This window comes from Aptenodytes forsteri, unplaced genomic scaffold (genome assembly GCF_000699145.1).
Source record: "Aptenodytes forsteri isolate BGI_AS27 unplaced genomic scaffold, ASM69914v1 Scaffold125, whole genome shotgun sequence".
NCBI classification, from domain to species: domain Eukaryota; kingdom Metazoa; phylum Chordata; class Aves; order Sphenisciformes; family Spheniscidae; genus Aptenodytes; species Aptenodytes forsteri.
In genome coordinates, this window is record NW_008794447.1 from 4,060,777 (window position 1) to 4,076,629 (window position 15,853).

The 15,853-nt window shown below is 40.0% G+C and overlaps 1 protein-coding gene across 4 annotated transcripts; it reads left to right on the forward strand.

Annotated features, from left to right (window-relative positions):
• ZNF330 (zinc finger protein 330) lies at window positions 1–15,375 on the forward strand. Of its 4 annotated transcripts, none has more exons than XM_009290309.1 (10): window positions 1–48; window positions 4,705–4,834; window positions 5,111–5,130; window positions 5,244–5,314; window positions 7,686–7,765; window positions 9,091–9,217; window positions 9,976–10,080; window positions 12,642–12,688; window positions 13,890–14,007; window positions 14,659–15,375. In XM_009290309.1, the coding sequence occupies exons 2-10, from the start codon at window positions 4,715–4,717 to the stop codon at window positions 14,934–14,936; spliced, it is 966 nt and encodes a 321-aa protein (XP_009288584.1). In that variant the 5' UTR covers window positions 1–48; window positions 4,705–4,714; the 3' UTR covers window positions 14,937–15,375. The 4 variants fall into 4 exon arrangements, with proteins under 4 accessions (XP_009288584.1, XP_009288583.1, XP_009288585.1 ...); XM_009290308.1 differs by having other exon boundaries at window positions 7–103; XM_009290310.1 differs by lacking the exon at window positions 9,976–10,080 and having other exon boundaries at window positions 7–103.
• The last annotated feature ends 478 nt before the right edge of the window (window positions 15,376–15,853 follow it).

Here is a 15,853-nt window from a genome sequence, read left to right on the forward strand (position 1 = left end):
GCTTCCCCGGAGATAAGTGCCGAGAAGTACGGAGCACGGGCGATCCAGTTGGAAACGTGCTGCGACACGGTTTGGGGGCCTAGGTGAAAATACTAAAAATAAGGTAAAATACTGAAAACTGAAAAAACCGCAATATGTGTGCGCAAGTGTGTTTTTCGAAAAGCTGGCCTGCTGTTGGCGTTTCCCTAAACAGCCTTAAGTCAGGTCGTGAGAGCGCGTCGGCCTCACGCTCGGCAGCCGTTACCGGCGGGCAGAAAAGCGTTCCCACCGGGGACGAGGTGCTTTTCCAGAGGAGGGGGTCGGTCGGAGACGTGCCTGAGGAAGCCTCTGCACATCTGGGCCCTAATCAGCGCCGCAGCCCCCAGGCGCTGCGGGCGCGGAGTACAGTTAGCCACCTTGTTACTGAGAGGCAGAGTAAGCCCTTGACATCGCAGTGCCTTGGAAATGATTTCATTATTAGAAGGAATCATGGGCTGGAACGACATAAGTATGAAACACTGCTGATACAGGTTTTTTGAATATTGTGGTCTTGTATAACGCTTGCAAAGCGGTAAAACAGATTTTGTTGGATTCTGAACGGAATCAGATGTGACCCAGCGAATTTACCGTGATTCCCCTTTTGATGAATATGCATAAGGTAGAGGCTATTTGATGGTCAAGTACAAGAAGTCTTGAAATACTGGAAAGTCTCTTTCGGGTGTTAGTATTTGCGTGGTGTGACAGGAGTAACCCGACAGTTCCCCTGCCCCCCAGATGAATAGCTTGTTACAGCTGTTCGTTATATTTGTGACAGCAGGGTGTCTAGCGTATCGCATAAGACAAGATAATACGACGCGAGGGAATGTTGTGCTCAGCACAGAAGATGCAGAAATCTGCTGGTGCAGTCTGCTTTCCTGTCTGCTGCAAACTTAGTGTGTGTCTTTGGGACCTCATCAAGGACAATCTTCAAGAGGGGGGAAAAAATGGCACAGGCATGCTACGACCTCAACAGAATTTAGATGCTAGGCATTGTTTATGTATTTTACATAGCACAACCATCAGGTAAAATACACAAGCGGTCTTTGGAGCTGCGGTGGGAACTCTGCTGTCCTTGCCTGTGTTTACCTTAGCAAATAATGCAGCAGCTGAGGAACAGTAGGTGAAACTTACAGAACGAAATGCACAGTGCTGGGGACCCAGTACGCACACAACACATTTTAGGACTTTTCCTTTGAACTACTGCTCACCTCATACACAGCCTCCCGATATCTGAACTCTGTGCTTTCTGTGCCACAGCATCAGCTGTTAAGCTGGAGAGTCACGCTGGCTCCTGCTGCTGCTCTGACCTAGTCAGTCTGGAGCATTTTGCTCCTGAGTAGAAAACTTCAAATGGCGAAAAACCCCTCGTGCAGAACTGCTCCCAGTTCGGGAGCTGGGACACTGTAGGGCAGCAGGGTCATACCTTCTGGGGCTGAGGAGGGAACCGAGCATAGGCCTACTGCATCCTTGGCAATTTCTCTTACAACAGCATCACAGGTGAAAAGGAGGATGCTAGCATGCCCGTAAGTCTCTGCCTTCAGCAAAAAGACTTTAAGCAAAAGGTTCACATGATCTTTCCAGTAGATCTTAAGTGAGTAGCTCAGTGTAGGCATTTCCTTGATGATTGGACCTGTTGTTTTAGGTCCCCCAGAGGCACTTTTCTCTCCCATGCACCCTGCAGGGAAGCTGGACTGCAGACAGATTCCACTGGGTCTTTTCTGTCTGAGCATTTGGTAACGGTGTTGTGGTGCCTAAATACATTTTTGGGTCATCCATCAGCCTGAGATTACAGAAGCGTTGCCAAAAGTGGCGGTAGAATATACTGCAGAGGCATTTAAAATACTGATTAGTGCTTTTAAAAGGTGCGATACCCTGATTTGAAAGGAATTGCAGGTAAACAAAGTTTTTACAATCATGATTTCTGGCATCATAACACTATTAAGCTCTAGTCAGAAAATTAAAAGATGCTAAATCCCCTGAAAATTTAGAACTTGGGGCAAAGACAGCAAACATCTTAAGTGGAAGCTCAGAGGGAAAGAGTGATAGAGTATTGATCTACAGGATGTTGTTATTTATTGGATGGTGTTTGAAAGCCCAGATTGACTTGAGAGCTTTGTTAAGCTATCAAGTTTTGAATGTTTGGCATGCAAACCAGACATTGCAGTTCTATTAAGCTCTAGTCAGAAAATTAAAAGATGCTAAATCCCCTGAAAATTTAGAACTCGGGGCAAAGACAGCAAACATCTTAAGTGGAAGCTCAGAGGGAAAGAGTGATAGAGTATTGATCTACAGGATGTTTGTTATTTATGGATGGTGTTTGAAAGCCCAGATTGACTTGAGAGCTTTGTTAAGCTATCAAGTTTTGCATGTTTTGCATGCAAAACAGACATTGCAGTTTTGTTATTTAGTTTAGTGCAACTTTCTAAAAACTATCATCTTAAAGATCTCTTATAATCCGTGTCCTCAGCAGTCATTGAGACAGTGTTTTTCATGAAAACAGTTTGTCATTTTGGTGCTTTCGATTATGAGGTAATGTGAAGAAGTCAAGCTATAAATACTAACCATTAGATTCTGTTGTTAAATCAATATTCGAGCAGTTTGAAAATTAGTGTGCAACCTCATATTGGACTCCCAGTGTCAGAAATGTCACGCTCTGGAATAATGACAGTTGCCAGCAGGCAGCTCAGCAATACGATTTTGACTACAAAATACGACACTAATACAATTTAAACACGGTGCAAAATGCTACAGGGTGAGCAAACTGATTTATGTGTGCTATCAAAACCAAATTTTAGTATTTGGTCAGGACAGTATATTTCTTTGTTTGGGATAGTTAGGACTGTTGGGTTTATTTTAGAAGACCTTTTGAACGAAGATACTAATTTTTCTTCCAAGTTTAAGCTGCTACAATTCACTGCCTGTTGATGCTGCAGCTCTCCTTACAGATGCCAGCGTGCATGTCTACATGTCTGCTTAGAGTTAGGGATGAGGCTGGGGAGAGCAGGTACCTCCCATTTCCTCAGGCCAGAGGCTCCTGGCAGCCACCCAGAGACCTACTGGAATCAGCAGAACTTTGCCTGGGCAGAGCTGTCCCATCATGTGGGCCGATTTCTGCCAAACCCCAAGTCTGTAGTGGTTTTCTTCAAATTCCATAAGTGGAGATTGAGATTTAAGATGACGCTTGAGTCTCAGTTGTCAATTGTTTGAAAGTATACTTCTGCAGTTTGGGAAATCGGAGGCAGAGCAAGGAGCACCATTAGGTGTACTTGTAGTACAAGTACAAGAACTGTGGGTTAGTTGTACAGTGCGATATATGTTGGGGCAACTTGGTAGAGAGGCCAGGTTTTCAAAACAGAAGCACTGTAGCGAGGTACCAAAATAAGAGCTAAACACTTCCAAACATTCAGCTGTCTTGTCATCTGCAAGGAAGTATGGTTTGGTAGCTACAGCATGAAGAAGAGTGTCCACCTGGGCCACAGACTTGGGAGTGTTTTTTAGAACTATGTTCAATAAGGCAATTTTCTTTGTCAGTGGAGAGGTCGTTGCCTCTTCCTTAGCTGCTTTCTTATTCCCACCCTTGCTAAGCAAATACCCCTGCTGCCCCTTTTACTGCCTTCCCCCATCAGATTGTGCTAATCTGGATCTTGGGGTGCTTGCTGGTTTGCGTTTTTTGGTGTTGTTTTTAACCTGTTTCTGGTTTAGAATGTGACACCAACAACAGTTACATCAGCAGAAATGAGGGGATGATAAAGATGGAGCATTAGGATCTTGAGTGCCTGTGTTGACGAGAGAAATTCTAACATCAGACCACACCTTTAATCTCTCAGTTGTCCATTTCATGAAGTCAGGATAATACTTGCCTAATTTATTATAAACACAGAGTAAACTAGGCTTACATGAGTACTGCACAGTTCATTGTGGAGATGACAAGAGAGCAGAGGTCTGATTGATTGCCCGATGGTCTCACCACTGTACTACATCAGTTCCTTCCTAGAATGTTAAAACAGACACATGCATTGAACCAGATGGAATTAAATTAGTGTAAACCCTTCTTGGGAAACAGTGGTGTCTTCAAAGCAATGCGTGCTCATCTCCTCGTTATTGCTAAAATGATAAATAAGCAGTACAAACATTCCTTTGCCATAGCTCTTAAATCTATGTAATGACATTTTGTTTTCTAAGCCTTCATGAAGTGTGAAATTTGCATTTTTGCAGTACACCACGATTTGCTTACCTGAAGAATGCTTTTTAACTGATTGAAGTAGTTAATGAGCATGAGAAGAGAGGGAAGTCAAAGAGAAAATGAGCTAAATATTGTCCGTATTAAATAGACAAGGCAAACCAAAACCAGTGAGGCCCATCACAAACAAACCTACAAAACATAGTGGTTTTGGTTTTTTTAAGGCAAAGCACTTCAAAGATAGTTAAGCGCAAAGTTAAAGACAGCAAAGTCCTTTCCAGATCACAAGATTCTTCATGGTTCATCACATGACTCTTCCTAAGGGACTGGGCCCCTTATTCTACATTTGAAAAGAAACTTTCAGAAAGGGAAATGGATGGAGATGAAACACAGTTAACATGGGAACTCCAAGATCTAGTTTTAGTGCTGGATGTGTCATGTGTATCCATGTATTGACATACATAGGTTTGTGTGCATTCATTACATACCTATTTCCCCCCCCACAGATAGTGAAAAATGCCTAAAAAGAAGACTGGTGCTCGGAAGAAAGCTGAGAACCGTCGTGAACGTGAAAAGCAGATAAGGGCTTCAAGAGCCAACATAGATTTAGCCAAACATCCTTGTAATGCTTCAATGGTAAAATAACCAAAAGTATTTTTATATTACAATACTTGACTTTAAATTGTGTAAAACCAGTGATGATTACATTGACTATTTAATGCCACTAGAATACCATTCTTCTTACCATCCTTCCTTTATATTTAAGGTTACATTTGCATCAGAGGTATAATACTTGAATAAAAAGTTTGGTTCCTAATCAGAACCTAATTCAGAGTCCCTGTGGGGTCTGTACATCTTATATATTTTACCTAGAATAAAAATAATTACCAGTATTTTATTTCTTTTCTTTAGGAATGTGATAAGTGCCAAAGGTAAGTATTTTTCCCCTTCTAAAACCAGTAGTTTAATATTAATTGGTTTCAAACATTTTACAGGTCTTTTTTTAATGCTTGCTTGCTTTTTTTTTCCCCCTCCATGTGCCTAGACGACAGAAGAATAGAGCTTTTTGCTACTTCTGTAACTCTGTTCAAAAATTACCGATTTGTGCACAATGTGGTAAGTAGAAATAACGAAGGAAAACAGGCTATACTCAATCCCATTTGTGTTGTTAAACTCTCAGCCCTTAGACTCTAAGGGCTAACCTTTGTCTTAAAGTACCTTTGTGATTTTTGGAGCAGGTTCTTTTAAATCTGCTGTGAATATCCTCCTTGAGAAGAGATCTTGCTTGATCATGCACTAATGCGTATGCCTTTGACTCCCAGAGGTTTGCAAGTCTGGGTCATGGGCTTGTCTTCAGTATTTGATCTTCCGAAGAATTTGTCTCACTGCCTTTTAGGATTGAGAACATCTGACTGACCATTTCCCTAGATTGACCATGTCGGGTATTGTTTCATAACAGCAGCAAAGTTAAAAAGACTCTGACTGCCAGCAAGGTGCCAATAGATACTGCTTTTTGGGGATGATATAATTTCTGATCAGTTTAATATCAATTAAAGCAATGGTACTTTATTCACCTTGCATGGTTTTGTAATGTAATATGCTGCTCATGTTATTTATATATGCTAGAGGGCTGATGCTTTGAAATCAGAAGAGAAGGACTCCTAGTGACAGAATTCGACTCTGAATCAGGCTAAAATGCCTTTTTTTTTTTTTTAAACAGCTGCTTGCTTGCAGGGAATGTTGATAGTCATTTCATACTTTGAGGTGAATTTTGTCGTTTTACTGTTTCAACACATTCTTGCAGATTTTCAATTTGTCATTGAGCAATTGGGCTGTTTTGTAGTTTGACTATCAGAGCTGCTGACATCTGCAGCTTCCAATGCCTTTGTTGGGACCTGCAGATACTGAGCATTTCTGGAAGCCAGGCCGTTAGTGTGCAATGGCAGTGTGTCATCCTTCATAAGTCTTCCTTCTGTCATCGTGCAGCGAAGTACTAAAAACATGCTGTTTATCTTACAGTTTATTATGCATCTGAAGTGACTCCTGTGTGTTGAATTTATCTTAATCTGCAGTATGTTTCTGGAGGAAAAGCATTCCTAATAACAACCACAAAATTATATTGAGTCCCATGGTTTTCTAAAACAAAGGCCATTAGAGCTGTTTGGTGCTTAATAAAGTGCTGGGGACAGCCCCTATAAACCAACAGCATCCTTCTTAGAGAATTCCCTGAGAGATGGGAGCAAGGTAGCTGTATTGCAGTGCTCCAGACCCAGTAATACCCCCACCATCTCACATTGCCCAGCTCAGCCCACCGCTGGTCCTTCCTCACCCTCCAAGTGCCATTTCATACCTGAGGTGTGATTTAATACACAACTCTGCTGATGCTGCATACTGGGATTTAATTACGTTTTCAGAGTAGAATTTGGGTTTGTCAGCTCTTGAATGGGTTTGCAGGGAGGACCATTTTGTTGGTTTCTCTAAGCAGACAATAACAGAGACAGCAAAGGGGTCTGATGCAGGGCAGCTTAAATCAGCGATAAGACTCCATTGCAGTAGCCTGGGCTAGCTACAAGATTTTTTTTCTTGTATAACTGTAAACAGAGTATGGATCTTTCTGGTAGAGCTATTTATGTCAGAGGCAAAGAGTAGGGGAAAGTTGTCACCCTAACTGCTTGCTTGTGTCAGAATGACTTAAGTGCAGACTGTGGCTTTTTCTCCCACCCATCCCTGCATTTAAAGGGAATTATTTTGTCTAGGAAGTAATCTCTTATATGGTTTTAAAAAAGAAAAAAACCCAACAACAACCACCAAAAAAACAACTATCCAAGTACCTGTAAGTAGTTAAATCATCAGGTGCACATTTTTTTTTCAGAGGACCTCAGCCTTGCACACAGCACAGGCTGATTTTATGGTGGGACAGAGCTAGCAGCAGTTTTAAATGCAACTTTTTAAGATGTCATTGCTTGACTTTCGCCTTAATTTTGTTTTTTGGTTTGTTTTGACATTTGAAATTCTTGCCAGTACCTCAAAACACAGAGCAAGACAACACATTGCCTTATTATCTCAGTACTGGGGCAAGAGATTTTGGCTGAAAACAGGCAATTATTAATTTGATCTAAGGGAGATGTGAGGGTGGGTTGCAGACATTTGTTTGAATTATACCTACATAGACAAACAATTAAGCACAGGTGTTTGTTTGAAGTACTGCTCTTGTATGAACATTCATTCTATTTTTTTTTTATTTTTATATAGTTTTTATTACCTCAGTACTGGGGCAAGAGATTTTGGCTGAAAACAGGCAATTATTAATTTGATCTAAGGGAGATGTGAGGGTGGGTTGCAGACATTTGTTTGCATTATTTTTACCTAGATTTACAATTAAGCACAGGTGTTTGTTTGAAGTACTGCTCTTGTATGAACATTCATTCTATTTTTTTTTTATTTTTATATAGTTTTCTTCTGCTTGCTTGCTTTTATTTTTATACAGGAAAAACCAAATGCATGATGAAGTCTTCAGACTGTGTTATAAAACATGCTGGTGTGTACAGTACTGGACTAGCAATGGTGGTATGTATACAAAATTACAGCCCTTTTTGCACTATGAGGTTATTCTATGCAAATCCTTCTGCAAAAAGATAAAACAGATTTATGGAATGATGGCATGTACCATGCCGAGTTTTTTTTCCTCATCTTACTATCACAAACTGATTTTTCCCTTATACTGGAAACCGAAAATTTGCATTTTTAGATTCAACTCCTGCAAATTCTGCCACGTCCTGGATGCTAACAGATCTGTGTTGGTGGCAGGCCCTTAGCACGTGCATTAACAGCACCTGAGTTTACATGCCCCATAGCCAATTCCCAGTCTCCATTAAAATCTAGGAATCTGTAGAAACCAGTGGACTTTTGTTGCTGTCTTCTCAGTATTGCAGAGACCATCAGTGTCAGAGAGAGGAATCTGTTCCATGGCATTAGGGGGGAATTTTATTTAAAGAAAAAAAAAAATTTTGGTTCTTAGCAGAGATAGTTATAGCTTCTGGCCTTTGAATTTTTGTTCTTAGATGAACAACGTAGTTACTCCATTCTGGAAAGCAAGGTGTGACATGTCATAGCCTCTGGATTAAATGCTGTATGGACTAAACCTCTGTCCTGTTTCTGCCTCCAGTTGGCAGTCAGCTTTTCTCAGTAACACAGCCAGCCTTTCCAGTCTGAAGTTCCTAAACTCATTCCATGCATTCACTGATGCAGTATTTTCATCAACAATTAATTTGGATTCACCACTGTTTTCTTAGTTTTGTGTGCATGTAGTACACGTAGTAGTTTGTTACATATGGGCTGAGGAGGCTTCTTAAATGCTACAATTAAGGGATAGCTGATGTGTAGATCTTGTAGTTTAATCAAAATGGAAGTTAAAGAGTCTAACTTACTTCTAATAACTTATTTGATCTTTGCTCTCTGCGGAGCTTGTGTTCTAATACAGCATGGTTTAAAATCCGAATGAGTGATTTCAGCTATAAGAATCTAGTGGCATTTTTCAGGTCTTTTTTGAAATTGCATTTTTGCCAGAACATTGTTATCATTTATGGATCTCAGGTTTCAGCTGGAGGACACAATTTTCCTGCATAAGATTTAAGATAGGAATTGTAAAAAACAGAAAAGGAGAAAACCAAGTTATTTTGCATTATATTTAATCCTGCAGAAATGACTATCAAACAAAAAAAGATGAATTGTAGAGCAGCTTGATAGGAATACAGATGTGGTTCATACTCTCTCACTCAACTGGGATGAACCTACTGAGAGAATGGATACTTGGATACATTCAGGGTTATGGAATAAGAGTCTCTCTCTAGGTATTGCAGAAGTCCCAAGATAATATCTTTCTGTAATTGCAGGGTGCAATCTGTGATTTCTGTGAAGCTTGGGTGTGTCATGGGAGGAAATGTCTCAGCACACATGCGTGTATCTGCCCTCTTGCAGATGCAGAATGTATTGAGTGCGAAAGAAGTGTCTGGGACCACGGTAGGTTGCTCACACTTAAAAATAAGAAAATCTAAACGATACTTTTCTCCTCACGTTGCTTAAGTTATTGTACCTATATTCCTAACGTAGCATTGTTAATCTTCACTGATTAGTCCTTGCAGTATGTTTGTTCAAAGCAAGGCATTCTCCCCATTTTAAAAATAGACCTTACGCAGTGGGGAATGTGAATGACCTGCTCAGTAACATACGGTGCTCAACCCAGGGATGGTTATGTAATCTAAAGTATTAACTGTCCTATCAGCTGAGCACTTCACATAATTAAGCACTGTGTCAGATTGTTAACGCACAATTTTCTGCCATTCCCGCTCCATTCATCTGCACTAGTACAGGTATTTCAATTCCCAATTGCTTAGCAAACCATACTGATCTCCGTTTGTGGAATCCTTTAAAATGTTTATTTCAGGTGTGCATCAGAGTTGAGGGTGTGGGAGGGAAGGAGACTGAATGAGAGAGAATGTGATCCGATCTAAGAAAAATACTTAATGCCATAGTCGACTTAAAATGAAGAAAAGGACTAGAAGTAATACTTGCTTTATGTTTGTGCTGTCTTGTATTGTAGGATATATGGTATTTGTCAGTGTAATAATGGACGGCAGTACCTAATTTAGGACTTTGTTGAAGCATTTGTGACAGAAGGGAGAACTGGTCTTCAGTCAAAACTACTGCCTAAATTGTTTGCAGAGCAGAACTTGATGCCTATGCCCACTGCTGATTATTTGCCTTGATAAATCTTTTAGGAGGCAGAATATTTGCCTGTTCTTTTTGCCACAATTTTCTCTGTGAAGATGATCAGTTTGAACATCAAGCCAGCTGCCAAGTTCTGGAAGCAGAGACATTTAAATGTAAGTTAGTTATTCATAGTCCCTTTCACCACAGCTAAGCAGACTCTCTATCATCTTTTCCAAATAGCTTTTACCACCACTGGAGGAAAAGGCCTGTTTCCTATGTGCTTGCTCTTGATATCCAGTTATCTAGACTAGAGCTTTTGTCTCTGAACTTCCTCCATGCCAGATTGTACATGGCAGTTGTTTTCCTGCCTGGCTTTTATAGGCCTCCCATGGGAAGTTGCCTTTGCAGGAGCCAGCAGTCTCTAAAGTTGCAGTGGCCAGGACTGCAGCAAAACTGCTGATGCTGCTTTTTTACTCCACAAAGCTCGGCAGGCAAGAAGGAGCTCTCTTCCACTCTTCTGACCGTATGATGAGCTATTTCTAGATACCTGTTCCTCATGGAAAACAGCTGCTTTAAATAATACCACCTGTGTTAGTCTGGCTAAACTTTCCCAGATTGCTGTGGATGGCCTGTATGTTGGTGAGGGGTTTGCATCTGTTGATTTTGCAAAAGCAGCAAGTCCTGAGGGAGACCATGACTCAGGAAGCAGTCACCATCTGATTCAGTGAGACAGGGTGAGCACAGAACGAAGTAACAAAAATAGCGTTCATCCAGAGCATGAACTCAGTGGTAGTTTCTTCACTGATCAGTGGACTGCGGACATGTGTCAGCAATGTATCAAATGTTGATACATGTCCACTTTTACTGAGTAAAGAACAGGTAGCTGAAGACTTCATGTCCTTTTGAACTTCGATTAATTGTGTGGACAAAACTGAAACTGGTATTTGTAAGGGGACACGATGGCCATGCCTGACTTTGCTAGTCCACTACTCATCTCTGGCTGAAACAGGGTAACTTCAAGGGAAGTTAAAAAAAAAAACCACAACAAAACACAAACCAAGACTATGCATGTTGGAAATAACTAATCTTTAGTGGAAGTATTTCTTTTCTACCCACCATTGACTACTATTTGGTTTACCCCATGAGACAAGTGTTTGTCCTTTCCAAAACTTGTATGCGTGTATTTTGACTATTATAACATTTTCAATCCTTATTATAGAAATTGAAGGTGCTCTTTATCACGTATAAGACTGTTTTCTTCAGAACTGACTAATCTCTTGTCCTAATTGATTTCTCCCAATTCATAATATTTGTTGATTTCAATGTTATAGTCTGTGTCTTTAGAAATCTCGTATCTCCTTTTCATCTCCCATCCTTTTTTTCCCAGCCAGATATTTTCTAAGCCTTGATTAGCTTCCCTTGATGTATTCTGCCAGAATATCTTCCTGCATAGGAATATTGCAGCAGCAACAGCTGTTCCCCAAGAATGTTTTTTCAGTGACTGTTGGAAGCTTTTAATTCACAGATGTGATGTCACACCCTGAACAGAGAAATTGCTTTTTTGAGGGTTTTCACTGTGTTCAACGTTTTGTGGCACAGTGCAGCCTTGGTAGAGAGGCAGGATTTTTGTCAGTGCGTGGTAACAAGATTATAAAACCTGAACTTTTACAGAATACATGAACTTTAAATGCAGTCATGCAATTGTAGTCTAAATCCCATTCTAGCTGTGAAAAAGGTACTGTTACTTTCCATCACTATCTGAGAGAAGTTTTTTAAAGTGTGGGTACTCCAGAAATGTTTGAATATATATGCATTAGCATTTCCAATTCCACCTTTAAACACGTGACAGAGCACTAAATCCTGTGGCTGTCCTGCTCCTGTGGAGAACTCATGATATTTATTACTTCAGATTCAAAAACTTTGTTGTCACAGGGGTAAGGCAAGGTGGAAGGGAACGAGTACTTGCGCAGAGACTGATAAAATACATATTGCTGCTTCCTGAGGAGTAACTATTCACCCAGCTTCGTGTTGCTGCTAATTCCTGTGTGGTTGCCTTTACTATACTCCCTCTAGTGGAGTAAAGAAACCAATTTGAAGCTTCAAAACAAGTTAGATTTTGAGCACCAATTCTGCTCTTTACAGCTCATGTGCCAGCTACAATTCTTTAACACAGTTAGGTAGATTTTTCACATGAAGTTGTGTGCAATAAAGTACATTTCCAGAGGACGTGACAGAAAGTACAGAACAAAACAACTGTTCTAGGTTTGGAAGTTTGCAAGCTTTAAGTGTTCTCACATCCCATTTAAATGAGATAAAGGTATTAAAGGCTGCCATGGCATTGTTTAAAGTGACTGAAAAATGCTCACGCTCCTTCTTTTGACATTGTGAGAAAAGGAAAAGCAACATGATCACTTAATACCAAATTAGTTCTGAAACTTCTGTTTTTAAAAGTTTGGAAACTCAAGAAATAGTTAAACTTTTTCCCCTGTTCAACTTCTACTTTTTATGTCAAATTACATTATTGCAATGAGGCTTGATTTTGACTTGAAAAAAATCTAGTAAAATGGTACTGTATGGTAAAATGACTGATTCGTGTTGCCAAAGTGCAGTTGTGTCAGGGAGTTAAAAAGAAATGCCTCAATTACATTATTACATACTTTTACAAGGTTTTAAAAACATCACAGATCTGCAGTTTCTAAATACTGAATTGTAAATATTGATTTTTCTCCAACAGGTGTTTCCTGTAACAGGCTTGGGCAGCATTCATGCCTGCGTTGTAAGGTAAAGAGTAAAGACAGTGCAAGTAGCTATGATTTTAGACTTGTTCTCCTTAGCCTCCAAGGCTGGTATCAAGCCTTGTCATGTCTTCCTCTACATTATTAAAAAAATATTCATACTTTTGTATTAGTTTCTGAAGCCTGAGGGCAGATTTATGGGGGACAAAAGGGCTTTTGTCTGTGCTTGCCTGTTAACCACAAGCCAGTATTGTGCATCCTTATGTCAGGTGGGGTGATCTTCACTTTGTCCAGCTCTCTGTGTTTAAATTGCAGCTGTACCATGTTTGGGCCTTTTAAAAAAAAAAACAAACCACAAAACAAAGTGTTTAAATTGCAGCTGTACCATCTTTGGGCCTTTTAAAAAAAAAAAACAAACCACAAAACAAATCCTTGGTCTTGAACAGAATCCAAGGCTTTGGAATATGTTTTGATCCAGCGTAGAACTAAGACAATTAAAAAAGTTTGTTTGTTTTTTTAAAAACAGTCAAGTGGTGATCTGACCAGAAAACATTGCAGCCTGGATCCAATAGAAATAATCTCCACAGCTAATCTGGTTTTACACATGCACAGGCTAATTTGTTGACATCAGGCTTTTGGTTTTATACACTCGGAAGTAATTTTGTATAAAAAGTTCCACCTGCTTCATCATCAGCATTGCCCAGATTTCTCCAGGTGCTGGATTCATTGCCTGCTCTTACTCATCTTACCCTCTGTATGTTTCCCTGCAGTCTCCCCATGGCATCGATTTCATATTCCAAATTGTTCCTTTCTCCAGATATCTTCACTGGCACCCTGGTGCTCAACATGTGAAATTTCAATCTCTAATTCTTGCCTTCAGGTCACTGCATAGTTATGTTCTGGCATACAACTCTGATTGTATTTTATTTAAGCTTGTCAACATAAACTAAAGTTTGCCAGGCTCCTTGTGGGCAGCACTATAATCCAGTCCTTGAGTATGTTACTTTCTCTACTTGTTTATCAGCACTTTTATCCAGCCTCTTCCCCAGCAAGCCATGAAACTACGTTCAACACAGAAGTGGTTGCTCTGTGCACAGACTCCACTTCCACTGCAGATAGAGCTCATTAAATTTAATCCCAGTCAGAAAATCCTGCTGCTGTTAGACGCTTTTTTGCTTGCTTCTTGTTGAAGAGTATGCTTCTATGATTGAAACGTTTAGCCTTTTTATTCTCCTTTCACCCCACAGGCTTGTTTTTGTGACGATCATGTGCGAAGTAAGGTTTTCAAACAGGAAAAAGGAAAAGAGCCTCCCTGCCCTAAATGTGGCCATGAAACTCAGCAGACAAAGGATCTGAGCATGTCAAGTAAGCCTGCTTCTCTAGCTAACAAGCAATACAAGTACCATTGGTGACTACTTTTCTACATAGGAACACTGAGTAAAGTCCGATTACTTTTGATTGTTTTGTGAAAAACTTTGTGTTTCTTAGTTCTAGAATTGAACAGTCTCTCATTCTTAATCATTAATTGATTCCAATACAGTGAAAGCTTTGTTTAGTTTGAGATTTTAGTTATGGAAAAAATTGCAAAAAATCACCGCTTAAGCCTTTATTTAATCTACAAGAAGCTGGCGAATGAATTTCAAAGTGCGATTTGATGACATGCATACAATCTACCTCAACCACTCTTGAGTAAATCACAATACGTGTTGTGTCTGCAAAGCACATCCAATTACAGGTTTTCTTGGCTAGAGTACCAAAGGTTTATCCTAAGACCCAAGTCATACTCTGGGGGCAGTTATTGTTCATACAAACTTGGCTGCAGGGGGACAGACTGTGTGTGGCAGAAAGGTTCTGTCAGAGTAAGGATTAAATCTGAAAATGTCAGATTTAGAAAAAGGCTGTCTAACATTGTACGCTCTTTGCTGAGTAGTGAAAAAGGATGGAAAAGAAATGTCAGATGCTTGGCTCAAATTGCTGTTGAGGGGTGGGAACATGATGATTTTTCTCTGCCTGCAGCTCGCTCCTTGAAGTTTGGCCGACAGACTGGAGGTGAGGATGCAGATGGAGCTTCTGGTTATGATGCCTACTGGAAGAGCCTCTCCTCCAGCAAGGCTGGAGATGCAGGTGACCGTGAGGATGAATATGATGAGTATGAAGCAGAAGATGATGATGAAGATGACAATGATGAGGGAGGGAAGGATTCCGATACTGAGACCACAGATGTATTCAGCAATTTGAATTTAGGAAGGACCTATGCTAGTGGGTATGCACATTATGAGGAACCAGAAGATTAAGCTTAGTATGCTGGCAAGCTAAAAACACTTGGAAGGAGCCAAGCAGTGCTTCACTTGAGTTGTGTACATGCCAGTAGGATAGCTCTATCAGGTACTTACATATCAAAGTTAAGAGAGTAAAGAATGTTGGACTTCTGCAGTACCTCCAAGTGAGATTTTTTTTTTGTATAAACCAATATTGGGTTTGGGCTGGGGGAGAAAACGGGAATATTTTTATTCCCCTAAGCAACAGAAGTGGTTTTGTCCTTGAGTTACCGAGTATAATGCTCCTATCAATACAGGAATGTGGGAGAGCTGTACAACTTGTTTCCATTTGCTCAGCAGAAATTAAGTTATTTTTTACAATAATTTTGTTAACTGATTTCATAAATTAGTGTAGTAGTGGGTTGGTGACTGCATTTTTTTTGGTCTGCACAATAAAAGTCAACTGCATTCTCTAATGAATCGTAATAAATATTGATCTCCCTTGGTTGGTTGGAAAGCAGGTTGTATGCAAAGTATAAACTGACACTAAAATAACTTCCTTGTTTATGTAGGTAAGGCAGATCAGTGTAGTTCTCTATGTACTTGAACGTTACTTTTCCAGCCTTTTTAGTATTAGATATTAATTAATGGGGCTATATGCAGTCATTACAAGTGCACCCCAGATAATAAAAAATTTTAGTGCAATAAAAATGTTGGTGTATCCTCTCTGCCACTAAAAATCTATAAGACAATTTCTCATTAGATCAAAGAGAGACTGGTTTCTTCTGTGCCGAGCCTTCAACTCTTTTCCTTGTACATGATACAAAAAAATAATTAATTTGATAGGAAACAACCCCTGTATATGAATTGATAAGGTGAGAAAACACAGGGGGGTTCAAAATACTGGGTTCAAATACTGTTCTGTGCAAATGTGCTGGTACCAGGCAAGTGAT